Genomic DNA, 17673 nt, shown 5'->3' with positions numbered 1-17673 from the left:
AAGATGAATGAGCGACTTTGAGATGTAGATCATAAAGTATGCGGGCCTTTAACATCTGGAATGTCCCTGAAGTTAAAGTGTTGGTTTTTTTGTTTGTTTGTTTGTTTTTTACAATATTAACTATTTAGTTCCTAAATCAAGGAAAGATGCTTTAGTAGTTCAACAGAATTAGAAGGCAAGATAATATTTGTACATAGGCAGTGGCTTTTCCTTTAAGTAAATATTAAGTGGAATTACCTGTTCTCTGAGCAAGTAAGGAGCTCTTAAATGTGAAAACAATGTTGTATAATGTCTGCAGCACAGTATTAAAATGAGCTTTTCAGTTTTTGCTGGGAAGAAAACTAGGCAGACATTGGAGAAGTTGCCATTTCATACACGAAAATTTTATTTTTATTAAATTGGAAATACCTATCTCATGGGTAAACTTGATGTGAAGTTAACAAGAAGGTCCAGTGTGAAAAACAACTTGCGCATATTAGAGATATTTAACTCGGATAATGCTGAAATACTGTTTGAAAACTACATTTCAAATAAAACACGGCTTACTGGTTTGAGCGTTTAGGTAAATTAGGATGTACTCTTAATTATATCTGAAGGAGACACAATGTACTTTCAGGGAAATGGCTGAATCAGGACAGTGCGCTGGGTGTGCTGTATTAGAAAATTAGAAAAAAGAAAAATGATCAAATTTCACAAATATTGAATTGCACATTTGGCTGCATGACAGAGCAGATGTTAGAACAGACTCATGCAGAAGGTGATAGCTGTACAAGTTTTTCATCTTTTCTGCAAGTCTTCCAGACAAGGTGCAGCATTAGGGTAATGTTTTTATTACAGCTAGTGTTCAGTGGGTTTGACAAGAAGATGCAAAAATCTGTTAAAAGAGACCATGAATGTCCTCCAAAATACCTTCTATTCTTAGATAAATTGAAAGTTGTCATTGCAGCAAATCTTTTTGAGAGGTATTGAGGTACCTGTACTTGCTGAATTAATAACTGAATTCTTGAAAGCTTCCACAGTCCCAAGTGGCTGTTCTTTCCTCTTGCATGCTACGCATCCCACAGAGACTGACTATAAATTTTGTCAGTGCAGGTGACAGGCTGTTCCACTACTCTTCTGACTTTATTTGGCTCACACTTTGGGGACTTCCAAGTACTGAGAATACTGTTAGGAAATGAATAGAAAGAGGTTTTCTGTCAGTGACGTTATGTGCGATAAAACTGGAAGAAATGGGTGAAGATAATCTCATCTCTCATAGTGGTCACAAAGCATCTTCTGAAGGAGGCAGTTAATGTTCCTTTTTTTTTTTTTTTCGGATGTTCTTGCCTCAGAAGAAGACAGATGGTATTTTTCTTATGAATGCCTACATTCAGAAAAGCACTTCAGCAATATGAACTAGAATATATGATGCTCAAATCTACTAATGTTGAGAAATTGAAGGCTACGTGGAACATTATTTAGCCCTATTTTTATTCTCTGAAAGCTCATTTGTGTGGATGTTCATGTCATTTACTGAAATTTAATTTGCAAACAAGATTTACTTTAGCTGTTTTGAAGTACTAATGCATACAGAGATCAAAAAACCCAAGAGATTTTGGTGGAGTTATTACTACTCTTCTGTGAGACTGTGAATCCATAAAAAATGACTTCAGTTCAGAGAATTACAAAATTGCATATTAAGTATGTTTGGTCATGCATAAAATTAGAATGTTGTGCTTAACCAGCGGCCAGCATTTTGGTTTTCTGAGCAGAGGAACGAGAAGGGCTTTCTTCAGAAAATTGGTACCAGTCTTGTATCACTACTTTTTTGCCCCGTCTCAAAAAAAGGAAAAATATCCTTTCTGTTTATATTGATTATGGCTGGAAGATCTACTACTAACATAGAAAATATGATCTAGATAGTTCTAGAGTAACGTTATTAACGTGAATTTCTACTGTAATCTCAGGGAAGTTCTGATATCTTGCATAATTACTTGATAATAAAATTATTCTTTTGTGGTGGTGTTTTTTTTCCTCTGAAGTTCCAAAGCAATTATCAGAGATGCAGAAATGAATTTAAAAAAAAATAAAAATATTTCTATTTTTTAAATGTCCAGGACAAAATCTAGACAGCATGCTGCATGGCACAGGAATGAAGACAAATCCTGACCAGAAGAAACAAGCAAATGGGGTAACACTTGCTCCAGAAGACACCTTACCGTTTCTTAAGTGCTACTGCTCAGGACATTGTCCAGATGATGCTATTAATAACACGTGCATGTAAGTACTGAATACAGGAGAGAATGAGCTCTTGGAAGAGGCTTTTTGCTCATGAGAGCATGAAGTATCTCTGGTGTGCTGACTTAGGTTCTCTTGGGTGGTTTGATTGTACTTGATCAGAAACTGACTAGTTCTGTGGAAAGCTGAGAGTTAAAATCTGCAATCATCTGTATGTAAACAATAACCGGATCTTAGCATCATTTGCAACCAGCCATTTTGCCCCCAGCAGCTGCTTTGAAGGACTAAGGTTTTAGTGACCCATATGTAGCATTTTGTAACTGGGTGAGCATTAAATGACCCAAATCTACACCTTCTGATACAACCACATGCTTGTTTACATTTCTAATGTATCTTCACATAGAATTCAGAATATAATACTATTTTTTTACATAGCCGTTTGCTGAGAATTGTTCTTGTTATGTGTATGTTATTTGTAGAGGTGAGTGAGGGAAAGGCAGGGAGGGAGTCTCTGAACATAGGATATCTGGGTAGCTTTTAACTTGGATAGGCATAGGTATCTTATGAATCTTTTGTATCTGTCTCCATAAGATGTTTTTACTTTTATGTCCTGAAATGTCCTTTTTTCCCTTTCATTTTTTCGTCATTCACCATGTTCGATTTTTAAGGCCCCTCTCTTTTCTTCCTTAATTAACCCAAAGGTATGTAATAGAAAGCGTATCTCTTTCTGATGTCGCTTCTAATCGCTTTCTAACTCTACTTGAAACCACATTAACTATCTAAAACTGTCGTTTGGCATATAGTTTTTGTGGAACCTAAGGAGCTGGAACAAACACTGACAACATGTTTTGAAATGCAAATACAGGCAGTATTTTCCAAACATAACTCTACACCTAGAAAATTGTCAGATATTACCCAGTATTTTGTCTTAAAATTTCCTTTCGATATTTATTTTTTGCTTTTTATCGCCCTCTAGTGTGTAAAGTTGGGGTAGCCATTATTTTTTTTTGCCTCAGAAGTGGCTAATGGCAATATGAATGATTATTCTGAAATAAAGCTGTTAAAGAATTAGTAATGCATATGCAGTGAACGTATGCAGGGTACTTTATGGAATTACATTTCTCAAATCAGAGTGTCTTTAATTAAACAATCTTTTTGGGAAACAAAAGTATTTGGGGTTTTGTTTTCTTTAATGTCTGTGGTGAGGTAGTGAATGAATTTTGACCTTATAAAATCTTAAATTTATAAGTGTGGAAAGCACGGGCTTTGGGAATTGCTTTGGTATTACTTAAAAATATCATTGAGGTTTTCATATACTGTTGAAATCAAAAATGTGCCTTTTTTTTGTTAATAAATTTTATTCATGGCTGTCAGCTTCAGAAAGTGACTGTGGGTGTTCTGTTCAGAGTTGTTTGTTGTTTGCTTTCTAGTGTTTTTTGTTTTGTTTTGTTTTTTAATGTAGGTTGTTGCACCTTTTAAATAAAGATAACCAATTTTCACATACTGGGACTTTCTTTTCCATCATTGCAGCTTATCGTTATCATTGCAGCTTCAAGAACAGACTCAAGGGAAATGTTGGGCTTCTTCATTTGTTTTATCCTATGCCATCGTAAATCAATAAGCCGATTTGGTCCCATCTCCACTCACGCACCCACCTCAGTTGTTTCTGAACTAACTCTTTGTGTGGTTGGTTACCAGCAATCTGGAAGTGATGGGGGTAGGGAGGGAGGGTAGTAAAGGCAGAAACTTGGTAGAAAACATCCCTGCAATGTTTGATTTGAAAATAAGGGTTGGAGTGTGTGTTTGATCTCAAACTGTATGGCAACCACTGTGTTACAAAACATTTTTTTAGATACCACAGTTTCAGTATTTTTAATAAGTTCATAGTAATTTCTAATGCTGCATGTAAAACACCAAACAGAATTGTAAAACACAGTTGATCTGTTTATTCCAGAACTAATGGGCATTGCTTTGCTATTGTTGAGGAAGATGAACATGGGGAACCAACGCTTGCTTCTGGTTGCATGAAGTATGAAGGTTCAGACTTCCAGTGCAAGGTAAATGGGTGAAATGGGACATCATTAAGATCCAAGATCTCCTTGAAGATAATGTAGGGAAACTGCATAAGCAACAATCTCCATAGCTTGACTGCCAGCATAGAGTTTTGCATTTTGCTCTTTGCTATTGAGGAGAATATGACTGGAGTGAATAGTCATGGGTGAGCAGTGATAGAAAGGGCTCTTGATGGTGCTTGAGCAAGGATTGGAGTAGAATCCTGGCTTGATGGAGTTCTCTGGAAACATTTGCAAGTCACTGACAAAATGAAGAGAGGACAACAACCTTTTATTTCTGTCAGCTGTTGAAGAGACAACTTCACAATAAATCTAATTGATCCAAGGAGCTTAAGTTTTGATTTGTGATTCATCGATTGTTTTAATTAGTAATCTTTTATATATTGTTTTTGAAGATGTTTTCGAAGCAAACAGTGCTGCTGTGATGAATGCAAGATAAAAACTTGTAAAGAGTTGTTTTTTGTGTGTTAAAAGCAGTATTTATTTAATGTACAATTAACTGCTTTTAGCCAACCTTAAAAATTCTGCAGCGTATAAATTAGCCAGTTAAACCACAAGTGTCTTTTTGTGCACTAACATGAAAAATAAAAAAAATGCAAACACAGAACTTATGCACCCAAAAAGGTTGGATGGTGCGTGTCTGCCAGTGTGAAGACACCACACACCATATATTAAATGGTGAGGTGGAACTTTTTTTTTTTTTTGAAATAGAATGACCTAAACCTTTGTATCTGATGTTATATCTGTAGCATCTCCAGTGTCTGTCCTAGTCGATCACTTCAGAATCTGAATGTTTATTCAATTCTCCTTCAACAGGATTCACCAAAAGCACAGTTACGTCGGACAATTGAGTGCTGTAGGACCGACTTCTGCAATCAGGATTTACAACCAACTTTACCACCACTTGATAGCACAGGTAAACAGCTCCTAAGCATTCATACTGCTGCTTATGCTATTTAGGTTGTCTTCCTGATCAACAGATTAAAAATAAGGAGAAAATGTAATGTAATTACATGTATTGTAGTAATGTTTTTTCCTTACTAAGTCATTTTGATGTGAAGCTCAGAACTATGCTGCATACTCTTTCTCAGTTTTCTGCCACTTTAAATGAGGTTTTCCTCCACAGTCGCTTACAGTACGTTTACTCCATTCACTCATTCACTCTTGATCTGCATGTGATCTTCTGATCTGTTTATTTACACTGATGAATTTCTTCTGAGCCTTCTCTGAGCTGAGCTGAACGGTCCCAGCTCTCTCAGCCTTTCCTTTAGGAGAGGTGCTCCAGTCCCCTTCAACATCTTCATGACACTGTGCTGGACTGTCTCCAGTATGTCCATGTCTCTCTTGTGGTGGGGAGCCTGAAACCAGGCACAGTGCTCGAGGTATGACCAGTGCTGGACAGAGGGCAAGAGTCACCTCCCTTGACCTGCTGGCAGTGCTCTGCCTAATGCAGCCTATGATACAGTGCCTTTTTTGTGGCAAAGGCACATAGCAAGCTAATGTACGTTTATGAAGTTTGGAGTAATTCATCACTCACTGTTTTCTAAGCTCTTTGTGGTTTGTTTTTTTTTGTTTCTGTGTTTGTTTTCTTTCATTACCTTATAACAATCAGTGACAGTGATACAGCCATTCTTTGTGGCTTTTGTGATCTGTTTTCCCAAAGAAAATTTTGCAGTCACTATAACAACTTAATGAATCGTGATTTACTCTTAAAATACTTGGTCAGTATATGGACTGTGATTCCTGTGTTGAAAAAATGAATAAATTAATGAGACAAGTGGATAGATGAACCTCATGTTCTTGAGGTAGATTTGTCATCTCCCTTTTTTTATGTCACACAACTGCTTTTAATAACATTTAAAAGTCTGGGGAAGCAGATGAATTTTAGAGAATCTGGAACACTGTGAAATTTGCAATATATGAATTCTGTAATATCTCATGTGTGAGCTGGGACACCAGATTCTACTTAACTGTTCTTCCATTTAAATGAATTCCTGTTATATATTGTTATCTCTAATAAGCGTTTCCATTGGGATGACAGTATGGATTCCTAGAACATGTCTAATAGCAAATGAGTAGTTCTTAGAGACTAGCAAGCTCTACTTAATAATTTGCCAGTATAAATGTCTTGAACGTTGGCAGTTAAGAGTTTACATAGGGGGCCCTAGGTGCATGTTTTAGATAAGCTATGTTTACACCACATGTTTAATTGATAGACTGCATTGGAAACTTTTTTTTTTTTTTTCAACAGATGGACTCTTTGATGGCAGCATTCGTTGGATGGCAGTGTTGATTTCTATGGCAGTCTGCATAATTGTCATGATCATCTTATTTAGCTGTTTTTGTTACAAGTAAGGAAAGCTCTTCCTTTATTAGTGACATTTTTCATTTCCTAAGTGATTGTAAACAAAATAGGTTGGAGGTAAAACCATTGCAATTAAATTTCACGTCTATGTGGATACAAGTTAGCATTTTTAGGTTAAAATTAAACATTCAGAGCATAGAATTTAGATGAATGTGGTCCTTTACGCTAGATAACAAGGTCATTGCAGTTTTCTAAGCTATGTATAACTTTACTGTAGTATCTACAGCATCCACTTTAACAGGAGTATGTCAAATAATATTTGTATATTTGGATCTTTTTCAGTGATTTATCAAAATCACTTTTGATACCAAAACTTGATCTACTTCTGAGATTTACCTGTATATTCTGATTTTGCAAACGTTAAACAGCAAGGATGTATTTTCTGACTTCTGCTGTGTTTATAAGATTGACTGCCTGCTCTGTATGGTATCTATGGTAGTTCATACAGGTGCAGTTTAATAGACTGTGCCTGCTTCTGTCTGCTCCACCCCTTTGCTGGAGCTTAGCATTATTCTGGCAGCTTCAGCAGCAACGTCCATGTGTCAGCCTCGTTTGCTGTGGTTCAAGGTTCAGTCCTTTCATGTAATCCAAAACCAGTGGCGGGTTACATTAGTAACACTGGCTGTGAGCTGCTTGTTAAAAATGCTGCTTTTCTACATGACTCACAATAAATTGATGTGCTCTCCATGAATTGCAAAAATTTTTTTAATATTAAAAAGAACCTCTCTAGCTCATTTTTGGATAAAATTGTACAGCAAAATCTGCTTTGCTTAAGAAAAGTTGTACATTTGAATGGGGAAAAAAACTATTTAATAAACTGCATACTTCGAGTGTTTTGGAGCTCAACTGTACTTCTACCATTAATATTTGCAGGCATTATTGTAAGTCAATGGCAAAGAGGCACTGTTATAATCGTGACCTGGAACAAGATGAAGCATTTATTCCAGCTGGGGAGTCATTAAAAGACCTTATTGACCAGTCACAGAGTTCTGGCAGTGGATCAGGACTACCGTTGCTGGTAAATTATAAACTAAGATTTTCTTCACTGAATTTCTCTCCATTAAATAAAAAGTTTGGGTTTGTACCTAGTGCCTAGAGTAAAGCAGTTCATCCTTTAATTATTTTTAATATTCAATTACTGTGGAACATACAGTACAAACTGAATAAGTATGGGAACCTGTCTTCACTTAGTCAACTAAAGCAAAGTACAAAATTAGATTATTTGTGGGATCTCTCGACATCAGCAAAGCACAAAGAAAAATTAGAGCCTTAAAAACATTAAGATGTAAATGTATTGAATGGTTAACACAAGTATGCAATTCAGGGAACTCAAAAGATTTTTTTTTAATTTTTACCTTTTCATAAAATATACATGCTTTTTATTGGTTTGTGGTTGTTCGTATTTTCTGATTCAGTGTCATGTTTAATACTTCTGTGAAGATTTAGCAAGTGACATGGATGATAAATTTGTAATCTAGAAATAGAATGCAAGAGAATGCATCTTATTTAAATAGGAAATTGAATTCATATCTTCATAGTTTGTTAGACAATTCTTCCCTAGATACAGTAATTTTGGAATGAGATTATTGGAAAATAGTACAGAACAAATTTTCCAGCAGAATCAAAATTCAAAGCAATTGGGGCTTGACAAGCAGCTTGCCCGTATCTGTTTGTTTAGCTGCTTGATATTCTTCTTCTCCCTGCCACTTCCGTTCCTTTTTTTTTTTTGTAGGTTCAGCGCACCATTGCCAAACAAATCCAGATGGTGAGGCAAGTTGGAAAAGGACGATACGGTGAGGTGTGGATGGGCAAATGGAGGGGTGAAAAAGTTGCAGTCAAAGTCTTTTTCACCACAGAAGAAGCCAGTTGGTTCCGAGAAACAGAGATTTACCAAACTGTTCTAATGCGTCATGAAAACATCCTTGGTAAGGAAGCAGTGTGTTGTTTGTTTGGCAGGCTGGTGTTAGGGTGAAGGAGGAAGAGCTTTTAATGAATGGGATGAGGAGCATATGGCTTCTGCTATGGAATAATCAGTAAAATGTTATAGAAATAGTGAAAATATAGAAATAATAACCAGTAATATGTTATAGAAATAATAGATTCTTGCTGCTCTTGGTTGGAAACATGCGTCTCCTATCTCTTTGCTGCTGACCTCGTTTAGGTGAAATCTTAACTCTTTGTGTCACTAGTTTTCATAAGGGGAGTGGGTACCTTTTGGTACAGTCCTAGACAATATATTTTTAAGAATTCTTACCAAATCTGTTGAATAAAGAACTCACATGCAAATAAATTGTAACCTTATTTATATATTTGATAGGTTTTATAGCTGCAGATATTAAAGGAACCGGATCCTGGACACAGCTTTACTTGATTACAGATTATCATGAAAATGGATCACTCTATGATTTTCTGAAATGCACTACACTAGATAACAGGGCTCTCCTCAAACTGGCATATTCTGCTGCGTGCGGTCTGTGCCATCTACACACAGAAATATATGGGACACAAGGCAAGCCTGCTATTGCACACAGGGACCTAAAGAGTAAAAACATCTTGATAAAGAAAAATGGAACCTGCTGTATTGCTGACTTGGGTCTTGCAGTCAAGTTTAACAGGTAAATAGGCAAATCCTGTATAAATGGGAAAAAATTTATTTTATACATTATTTTTAATACACCAGATATCCAGTTTAAAATTGAGACTGAGTCATTTGGTTTCATGCTTTCAGGGTTTTGTTGTTGTTTTGAGATTAAAATGCAGTTAATCTCTTGAATGCTGGTAAGCATCAAGATGAAAATAGGTTGTTAAGAAGAGAACAATGAAAAAACCCTCTCCTTGTGGAAAGGAGTAGTTTTGTAGAGGAAAGGAAGAGAAGACTAATTTATGCGTTACTCAAAACTGACCTTTTATAGTAATTGCTATGTAGTTTCACTATAAATTATCTCATAGAAAATGTGAACAGTATAAAAGGAGTTGAAATTGATGAAATTAATGGTGAAAATAGTGAAAGTAATATGGTAATAGTACTCTTGATTATATATATATATATATATATATATATATATATATATATATATATATATTAAATCTCAAGAAAGACAGAAATGTCTCTTTCGACACTAGTGCCTGAAAGAAAGAATAAGCATTTGCAAGTAATTTTCGTCTAAGTTGCTGCCAAATACGTGTATCTTTATAGTGGTTTTTAATTCTTTTTTTTGTTGTTTTTAACATATTGCAAAGCAGGATGTGAGCTGCCATCTTCCATACTCATGTTTATTTTCATGTATAATCTTTTTCAGGGGGGTACAATATATTGTAATTGTAGCATTGAGAGGGAAATGCCAAACAAACAAACAAACAAACAAAAAAACTTCTAAATGGGAACTTTACATTGTAGTGATTGCATTATATAGGATTTCATACCACATCTTGTAGCATTCCACAATTCACTAACTTCTTCTCATTTTCACGCAGTGACACAAATGAAGTTGATGTTCCCTTGAATACTAGAGTGGGAACAAAACGTTACATGGCTCCAGAGGTCCTAGATGAAAGTCTGAATAAAAACCATTTTCAACCATATATCATGGCTGACATCTACAGTTTTGGGCTAATCATTTGGGAAATGGCTCGGCGTTGTGTCACAGGAGGTAAACTTCTAAATATTATATATAAAATCTACAAGGCCTTTGTCTTGCTTTAACAATACTCCTCCAGGAAATAATGTAACAAGCCTGCTATCAAAAGGCTTGTCTTATTTTGAAGCAGTCAAAACAACCTATAGCTTTTTCATATAGCTATATAATTTCATATATAATTTCATATAGCTTTTCATATAGCTATATAATTTCATATATAATTTCATATAGCTTGAAAAGCAGTGAACTAAACCTTTCTGATTGTTAGTTAAGCAGGTCAGGGTTTTTTTCCTTACTCAAATACCAAAATACCTGGTCTTGAAGAAGTAGTGGGATGTAGTTGTATTTCAACTACTGTGCTGTCAATGCAAATTCTAAAATGTAATTGTTGGGATATTTTGCTATAATTTATTGTGCTTCTGTTCTAATTCAGTGTTCTACACATTTTTGTGACTCATCCTTGCTTTTCTCTTTACTGTTCCTTTGTGGTCCTCTGGCTTGTATTCTGTTCTTCCATCTTACACTTTCTCCCTTTTTCTTTATAGCATAAGAGTGGGTTAGAAGATGCCAAATTCTACGTTATGTGTAAAAAGCCAAAGGAACTGCAAGGGATTAAATTTAAACTTGCTTTTCATAGTTGCTGGAGCTTTTCTGTTAAATGATTGTTATAATGATGTTTTTGAGTTTTTATTACAGTATAACAGTATGTTGCATTTGATTTGGCACAAAATTGTTATTTTTGCTCCTGCTTAAGGAAATTTGATGGTAGAAACGTTCTTTTTAAATTATTTTATTACTTTTTTCTTAAATGATGCTTGTTCTTTCACAATCATCTCCAGGTATTGTTGAAGAGTATCAGTTGCCATACTATGACATGGTGCCAAACGACCCATCCTATGAGGACATGAGAGAAGTGGTGTGTGTCAAACGTCTACGCCCAGTAGTATCTAACAGATGGAATAGTGATGAAGTGAGTATGCTGAAAGGAAGAATGAGTTCAGTTTGTTTATTACTACAGAAGGGTATTTTAGTTTAGAAATGTTAGTGTTGTAAACCACATTCAGTTATTCTGATATTTTTGAACCACACAGCAACAGTAGGTTAAAGATCTGTTTGAAATCAACACAAAATACCATATTTTTACATATCTTTTCAGTGATTTAAGAGGAAGACATCCTTAAGCAGTGCCCAACTGTATGAATACTGCTTTAAGTGCGATCCTCTATTTAGACAGTGGAGTGTTTTTTCAGTGTTCTGACCAAAGCTAAAACTAAATTTTTGTTTGTTTTTTACTAGTTTTAATGTATATAGCATATGTATTTGTGACATTAGGCATTTTGTGGAAAATAGAGCAATTTCATTACCCTTATTTTGGACAGTATATCCTGAGTTCAGAATATCTGACCCTGGAATAGGGTTATTAATAGCGTTATGTCGTGTGATTATTGTGATAGGAATTTTTTTCTTAATTTTTCTGGTACATTCCAGATCAGTCCTTCATTTTCAAAATACATTGTATTTATGCTATGATATTACTAAAATATTAAATATGAATGTGCTTTTAAAGGGCCACAGCTTGAACCCAATTAATAAGAATTAACTGTTTCACAGAAAGCTGCATATGCAGCTTTTCTTCTCCAAATACTTGATTTCTTTTATAGGAATTCCCACTTTTCCCCATAGTATTTTTGGATGGCTAAGAATTTTTGTCAATTCTTCATTTTCAGTGAGAAAGTTGTCTACAGTTTGTTTTGCTGTATAGATGGAGTGTTTTCTGCTTATTGCTATCGTTACACTGACTTCCTTGAGTTGTAGCAATAAATCATGGCAATTCATCTCTGTTAAACTAAAGAGATACTTCAGTTAATTCCAACTATTATAATACTAGGTAGTGGAAGGGAAGAGAAAGTTCTCTATGAACAAATTTGCTGAAAATGTGGATGTTTTAGATTTGGACTTGAGTTCTCTAATTTGGGTTTGACAGTGAAGCAAAATTATACACCTCTCAGGTCTGTCAGTTGTTAAAATACTCTTCCTTTGTTTCTTATTTAACAGTGTTTAAGAGCAATATTGAAATTAATGTCTGAATGCTGGGCTCATAATCCTGCCTCAAGACTCACTGCCTTGAGGATCAAGAAGACGCTTGCCAAGATGGTGGAATCACAAGATGTCAAGATTTGACTTAGTAAATTGACATTGGAGAGCAAAGCTGGACTCCTAGAACTTTTTCACCCAAACGTGGGTGAGACCTATGTGGAAAGAGGAAATAACTGAGATTCAGTATATTTTCTCACCACGCTTCTACAGGCTGCTAATCCAATCTTTCAGTACTTCATAGACTGTGATACTGAGAGCCTCTGTACACTACATGCTACATATATGGACAGCCTTGGTAAAATACACATTTTGTTTTTGTTTGAGCTGCATTGAGACTTCAGTCACATTTAGTGAGTCTCCAGTAAAACTCTGGGTACTGAATTGAATGTTCAGGTTACAGTGCTTTCTGTGAAAGCCTAACAAGCTATATGGATTCAACAGAGATGGAGAATATAAGCTTTTTATTTGCCTCTACCTGATAAAAACTTAGTCAATCCATACCAAGTTTTTGTGAAACAGCTTGTAGGTTTTGAATCTGTTTATGATACTACTCAGTTTAACAGTTCTTTATGCCTTTATGTGTGTGCCAGGATTGTTTTGCTGCCATTTGGAATAGATAAGAAAACATTTAAATGAACCAAGTTTTATTATCGGGGTTCTATTGTGTGGCTCCACAATTAGAGTTTTGCTACAGAACTTACTCCTTGCCATTAAGTTATCCTTCAAAAATCTCAGTTTTATTTGAACTCTTGTTTTGGTCACAAGGAGAACTGCTAAAATGTGAACAATTAGTAAATTAAGAAATGCCTACCTGGTCTGTAGAGCACTTGAAACAATCTTCTCTAGAGGTACAGACTGCCTTGGTCATCTTGCTTACAGAATAGTGGGCTCCATAATTGGATGACTGAAATTTGGTATATTCTTCACAATGCCACGTGCGGCCAGTATTCTTGCTGTAGGGTACTTTATATCTGAACAGAAAGGCCACTGATGTTGTGGTTTTGCCTTTACGCTTTAGTGGAACTCACTGGTAGGTGCCTGTCATAGTCTGAATTTTTCCGTACAGGAGGGAATTAGTCAGCTGTAGAAGTGTGCTTTCTCACTGTTTGACAAAACTAGGCAGAAGGTAAGTTTTTAAAGGCTTGAGAACCAGTATCATTTTAAGACACAAAAGGAGGAAAGATTAGAAGATTAGAGAATACAATAAAGGTCAAGACCTGCAGAACAGAATACGTGAACTGTTGAAGGTAAGATCCACAACATGCAGAAGATTTTGTGCTAGGTTGCTCTGATGTAAACGCAGGAGGTCATGTCTGTGGGACACTTAGTGGACGGTTGTAAAATTAAAGAATTGAGAAAAAGTAAATCAGTGGGTGTTTTACGTTCTAGTTAGCCACATTTTTGAGGAATGGCATTGAAAGATACATTATGAAGATACAATAAATTAGTATAATTGCAAAATTTGGTCCTATTGTGCCAAAGTTTGGCATGCACAAGAAACTGTAGTTCCTTCCTTTTCTCCTCTGATCCAGACAAGTTGGTTGAAAACCAGAACCCCTCCATGAGGTTACTGTAAGGCAGAAGTAATGATTTATAGTTTCTTTGGCACTTCTACTTTGAAGTCAGAAAATAGTACGATAAAGTTGAAGCTTCAACTGCATGAATCATCAGAAGAATGAAAACACAGTATTGGAATCATTGAACCTATTTGATAATTTAAGTGCCTATAACTTTGTACTGTAAATCTTGTTCTAGATAACTTTAAAAAGGGAAGTTATTTATACAGTGTGTTTTGTGCTTTATTAAAAAAAAAATCTAGTCCTATGTACATGTGTATAATTAGATACATGCGTGCACACACACATATATGCCATAGCTGAGATTTGAAGAAAAAAGGAATAATATGAAAATTGAATAAAAAATGGTAAAACTTCAGATTGCTTTATACCAGATTATCTTTTGTCTTAAAGTATGTACATGGAGATTGGTTTGTTATGTTTAAATTTCCCTTGAAAATACATCTGATAAAAAAGTGTAATGCAGAACTGATGTGATTTGTGAACAACTACAGCCTTCTAACATGCTTTTTTCTTTTTAATTCTGTAGTAGACATAATGTAAATGGTCAGGCAAAAGATAGCAGTATTTTTATTTTCTATTGTGATGTACAGACTTTATTTAACAGTGCTACATATTTTATAGATAACTAGCTATTTCAAGGGACGTTTCTTTTTTTAAATAAAGTCATTACTTTTGTTCAGTAATGCCTTTAAGTATTAATATGTATTCTGGCTGAAAAGTTCATAGGTGCATCAATTATAATTTTAATTTATTTGAAAATGGTAAAAATACACAATATTGTGCCACAATTCTCATGTTAAAGGTATTTGTAAAAGAAGGTTTCTCCATCCATTGCCAAGAAATACATGACACGTTTTAAATGGTTAATCATATCTTTGCGCATAATTTTTGCACAGGTAGTTGAAAAATAATTGGTATGAGCCAAAAAAGTAAGGGATAAGCTTTTTTTTGTTCTCATCTCTAGAATTTTTATCAATAAGAAGGAGAAATGTTTATGTAGATACCCTGCTAGCTTAAACTTTCAGAGCATGGAGATGTTTAAATTAACCCACTCCTATTTTTGTTTCTTTCAGAAGTTGCTACAGCATTATAAGCGGTAAACTTTTTTAAAATTAGTTGATCTCAAATCTTCAAGAAGCCATTGGTGGTAGTATAAGCGAAAGAAGGAAGTGTGACTTTCTATAGCTTTTAATTATTCATCTGTTTTCTCCTCTATTGTTTAGGCATTTGCAAGGCAATAGGATGGTGATCTTTGGTAGACATCTTAAGACTTGAATTGATTTATCCATCCATTTTAACACAGAAGAAGTAAGCTGACTGCTGCAAAGATGATGTATGATACTTGTGAGAAAAAAAAATCCTTAATCTGTAAGGTTAAGCTTAATTTTTTCAGCACTTCAGTTAGTAGGTTCGTATGCAAACATATGTTGCACGTGCAGTTTTCATTGTCATGAAGAGCTGCTAGATGTTTAGGTATTTTTTGATTCCTTAATATTAAGAAGAAAAAAAAAAGCTAACTGCTAAAGGACCTGGTTGCATAAAGCACTTGGCACATCTACATTCTATGCAAAGTAATCCACTGATTGGAGCTTAAGTGTGACTATACTGATATTTTAGCTATTTAAGCAGATCTTAGCTCTAAGCCAGCCTGTTAATTATAACATAATTAAACATACTCTTAATCTAAGCCGTTGCTTTATGCAATACCATAGAATTCGGAAGCCTTTAAGGTTAGGGTATGTGTAATTGGATTTGTCTGTCATGTATTTACCTCTCTTTGGATGAAATTTTAAGGATTTGTCATCTTAAAATAAGTCTCCTAAACCTAATGGATGGTTTATATATGCGCATAAATATATAAATAACAATCAGAAATGTGGAATAAATGTTGAGAGTATTAAGACTGCCTTAGAATTTCTTACACTCATGTACAGAAGGTTTATTTTAAATTCAACTTACTCCATGTGACTTTAGTTAGCTGGAAAATAATTTGAGTAATTTACACAATTATTGCTCTTACAGTAGTGGAAATATTTTGTGTTCCTGGCTAACTTGCAAATTCCACGATATTCCCACAATAAAATGTAGGTTTTCCTTTTGAGTTTTTTGAGTTTTAGTCAAAATGTTATTTTTCCTGAGTTTTACTCAGGAAACAGACAGTTTTCCCAAAATGCATCACTTATTTTAATCATCCTGATTATTTTCTTGATTAATCTATCTTGAAATATTCAAGATGTGAAGTGTAAAATGAATGTTTTAAGTTACCTCCATTAGATCTTGATCTAAGTGACCAATTGAATGTGTTTGTAAAGTGCATCATTAGGACACACTTCATCTACTCTATTTTTATAGACTGTATTTCCGCAGTCTAAAATGTTTGAAAAGCAAATACAGTAATTTATTTTTTTTTTAATTGGCTATAGCAGACATTTCTAAAGGGAAGTTACACTCATCTTCAGTCAAATATTAGAATGGTTTAGCACATGCTCATTTCTTCTGAGAGTGCCTCTGAAATCAATAGATTTTATCTGGTGCCCACAATCTTTGTTCCAAATAGGGAGTGATGTCTGAAATCAGCTGGCAGTGTTGCATGATACAGTGCTTTATGGAGCCATGGTGTATTAGCCTTGTTTGGTATAGCAGAAGTGGAGTGCACATTACTTTTAGTTTTTGAAAAAAATTTATGTAATTGTTGCTTTGTAATATTTTATATTTGAATGCAGTTACAAACACCCACATCATGTAGTAGTGACGTTTGTGCTCTGACATGCCGTGCCCAAAATAAAATGTACTATATTGTATACAAGAAGAATAAATAACATTGTAGTTAACGTATAGAAGATGTAAATAAAGTATGAAAGAAGAGTGGAACAAGGTAAATGGTCACACTCTCGTGTGTTATATGCCAGAAGTGTAGAATACTCCTTTAAAAATGTAACACGCTAATGTATTTTGTACAGCATCTGCTTTAAAAGGTGCCTTACTGAGTTTACCATGAATTGCTTGTTCTGTACACAGATTATGTCCAATGTATCATTTTTAAGTAAATAACCTTATTTTAGTACACATTAGTAATGTGTTTTGTTACTATAACATTTTGCCTTAAAAATATAATGGCTTGGAAGTCATAATACCCTAACTAAATACTCCCAACTTTTTAATACTTCGTATGTGTCTTTTTCCCACAGTTGTTGGTAACTTTGACTATGCAGTGGGGTTCAGAATTGCTTAGTGCTTTAAGTTTGTATTCCTTGGCCTAAAGTTGAGCACAGTGGTAAAACCAAAGCTTCCCTAGTCTGATTTTTATACTTGGCTTATAGCAAAGCCAGAAACAAGTGTAAGTTGAATATTTATCTTTTTGAACATGTGCAAGTTGACTACATGCTGCTTTTATCTATAAAAATTCACCTCAGCCAGTCGAGCTCACCAAGTAAAAAGGGAAAAATAAAGGGATGAGGGGATGTTTTTCACAGAGGGAGAACACATTCTTTTTGTGTAGTTTTATCCAGATAATGAGATTTGAGCTAATATGTGCTGTTGGTTACACAGTTATGTAGTTGTTTCTGTATACCTTAGGTTCATTCTGCTTTATGGTTCAACTAAATGAAGACCAATGAAGGGGATATCTTGTCTGTGAGTACACAGTTCTTTAAAATCTGTGAATGTGTTTGCTCATTGCAGTAATGCACCAGCTACTAAACTGC

At 34.8% G+C, this 17673-nt stretch overlaps 1 protein-coding gene across 2 annotated transcripts in view; it reads left to right on the top strand.

The window, feature by feature from the left end:
• Positions 1–17011, top strand: part of BMPR1A (bone morphogenetic protein receptor type 1A) — an 81799-nt gene extending 64788 nt beyond the window's left edge. For both annotated transcript variants that reach the window (XM_082764460.1, XM_082764459.1), the window contains 10 exons: positions 2097–2259; positions 4172–4274; positions 5106–5205; positions 6541–6640; positions 7528–7672; positions 8387–8579; positions 8972–9269; positions 10129–10304; positions 11132–11262; positions 12348–17011. In XM_082764460.1, coding sequence (XP_082620586.1) covers positions 2097–2259; positions 4172–4274; positions 5106–5205; positions 6541–6640; positions 7528–7672; positions 8387–8579; positions 8972–9269; positions 10129–10304; positions 11132–11262; positions 12348–12473 — 1535 coding nt within the window. In that variant the 3' untranslated portion in view covers positions 12474–17011. The remainder of the gene's footprint in view (positions 1–2096; positions 2260–4171; positions 4275–5105; positions 5206–6540; positions 6641–7527; positions 7673–8386; positions 8580–8971; positions 9270–10128; positions 10305–11131; positions 11263–12347) is intronic.
• Positions 17012–17673: the final 662 nt, after the last annotated feature.

The sequence above is a fragment of the Aythya marila genome, assembly GCF_965140915.1.
Source record: "Aythya marila genome assembly, chromosome: 7".
NCBI lineage: Eukaryota > Metazoa > Chordata > Aves > Anseriformes > Anatidae > Aythya > Aythya marila.
The sequence above is the reverse complement of the archived record's forward strand: the minus strand, read 5'-3'. Positions and strand labels throughout refer to the sequence as shown.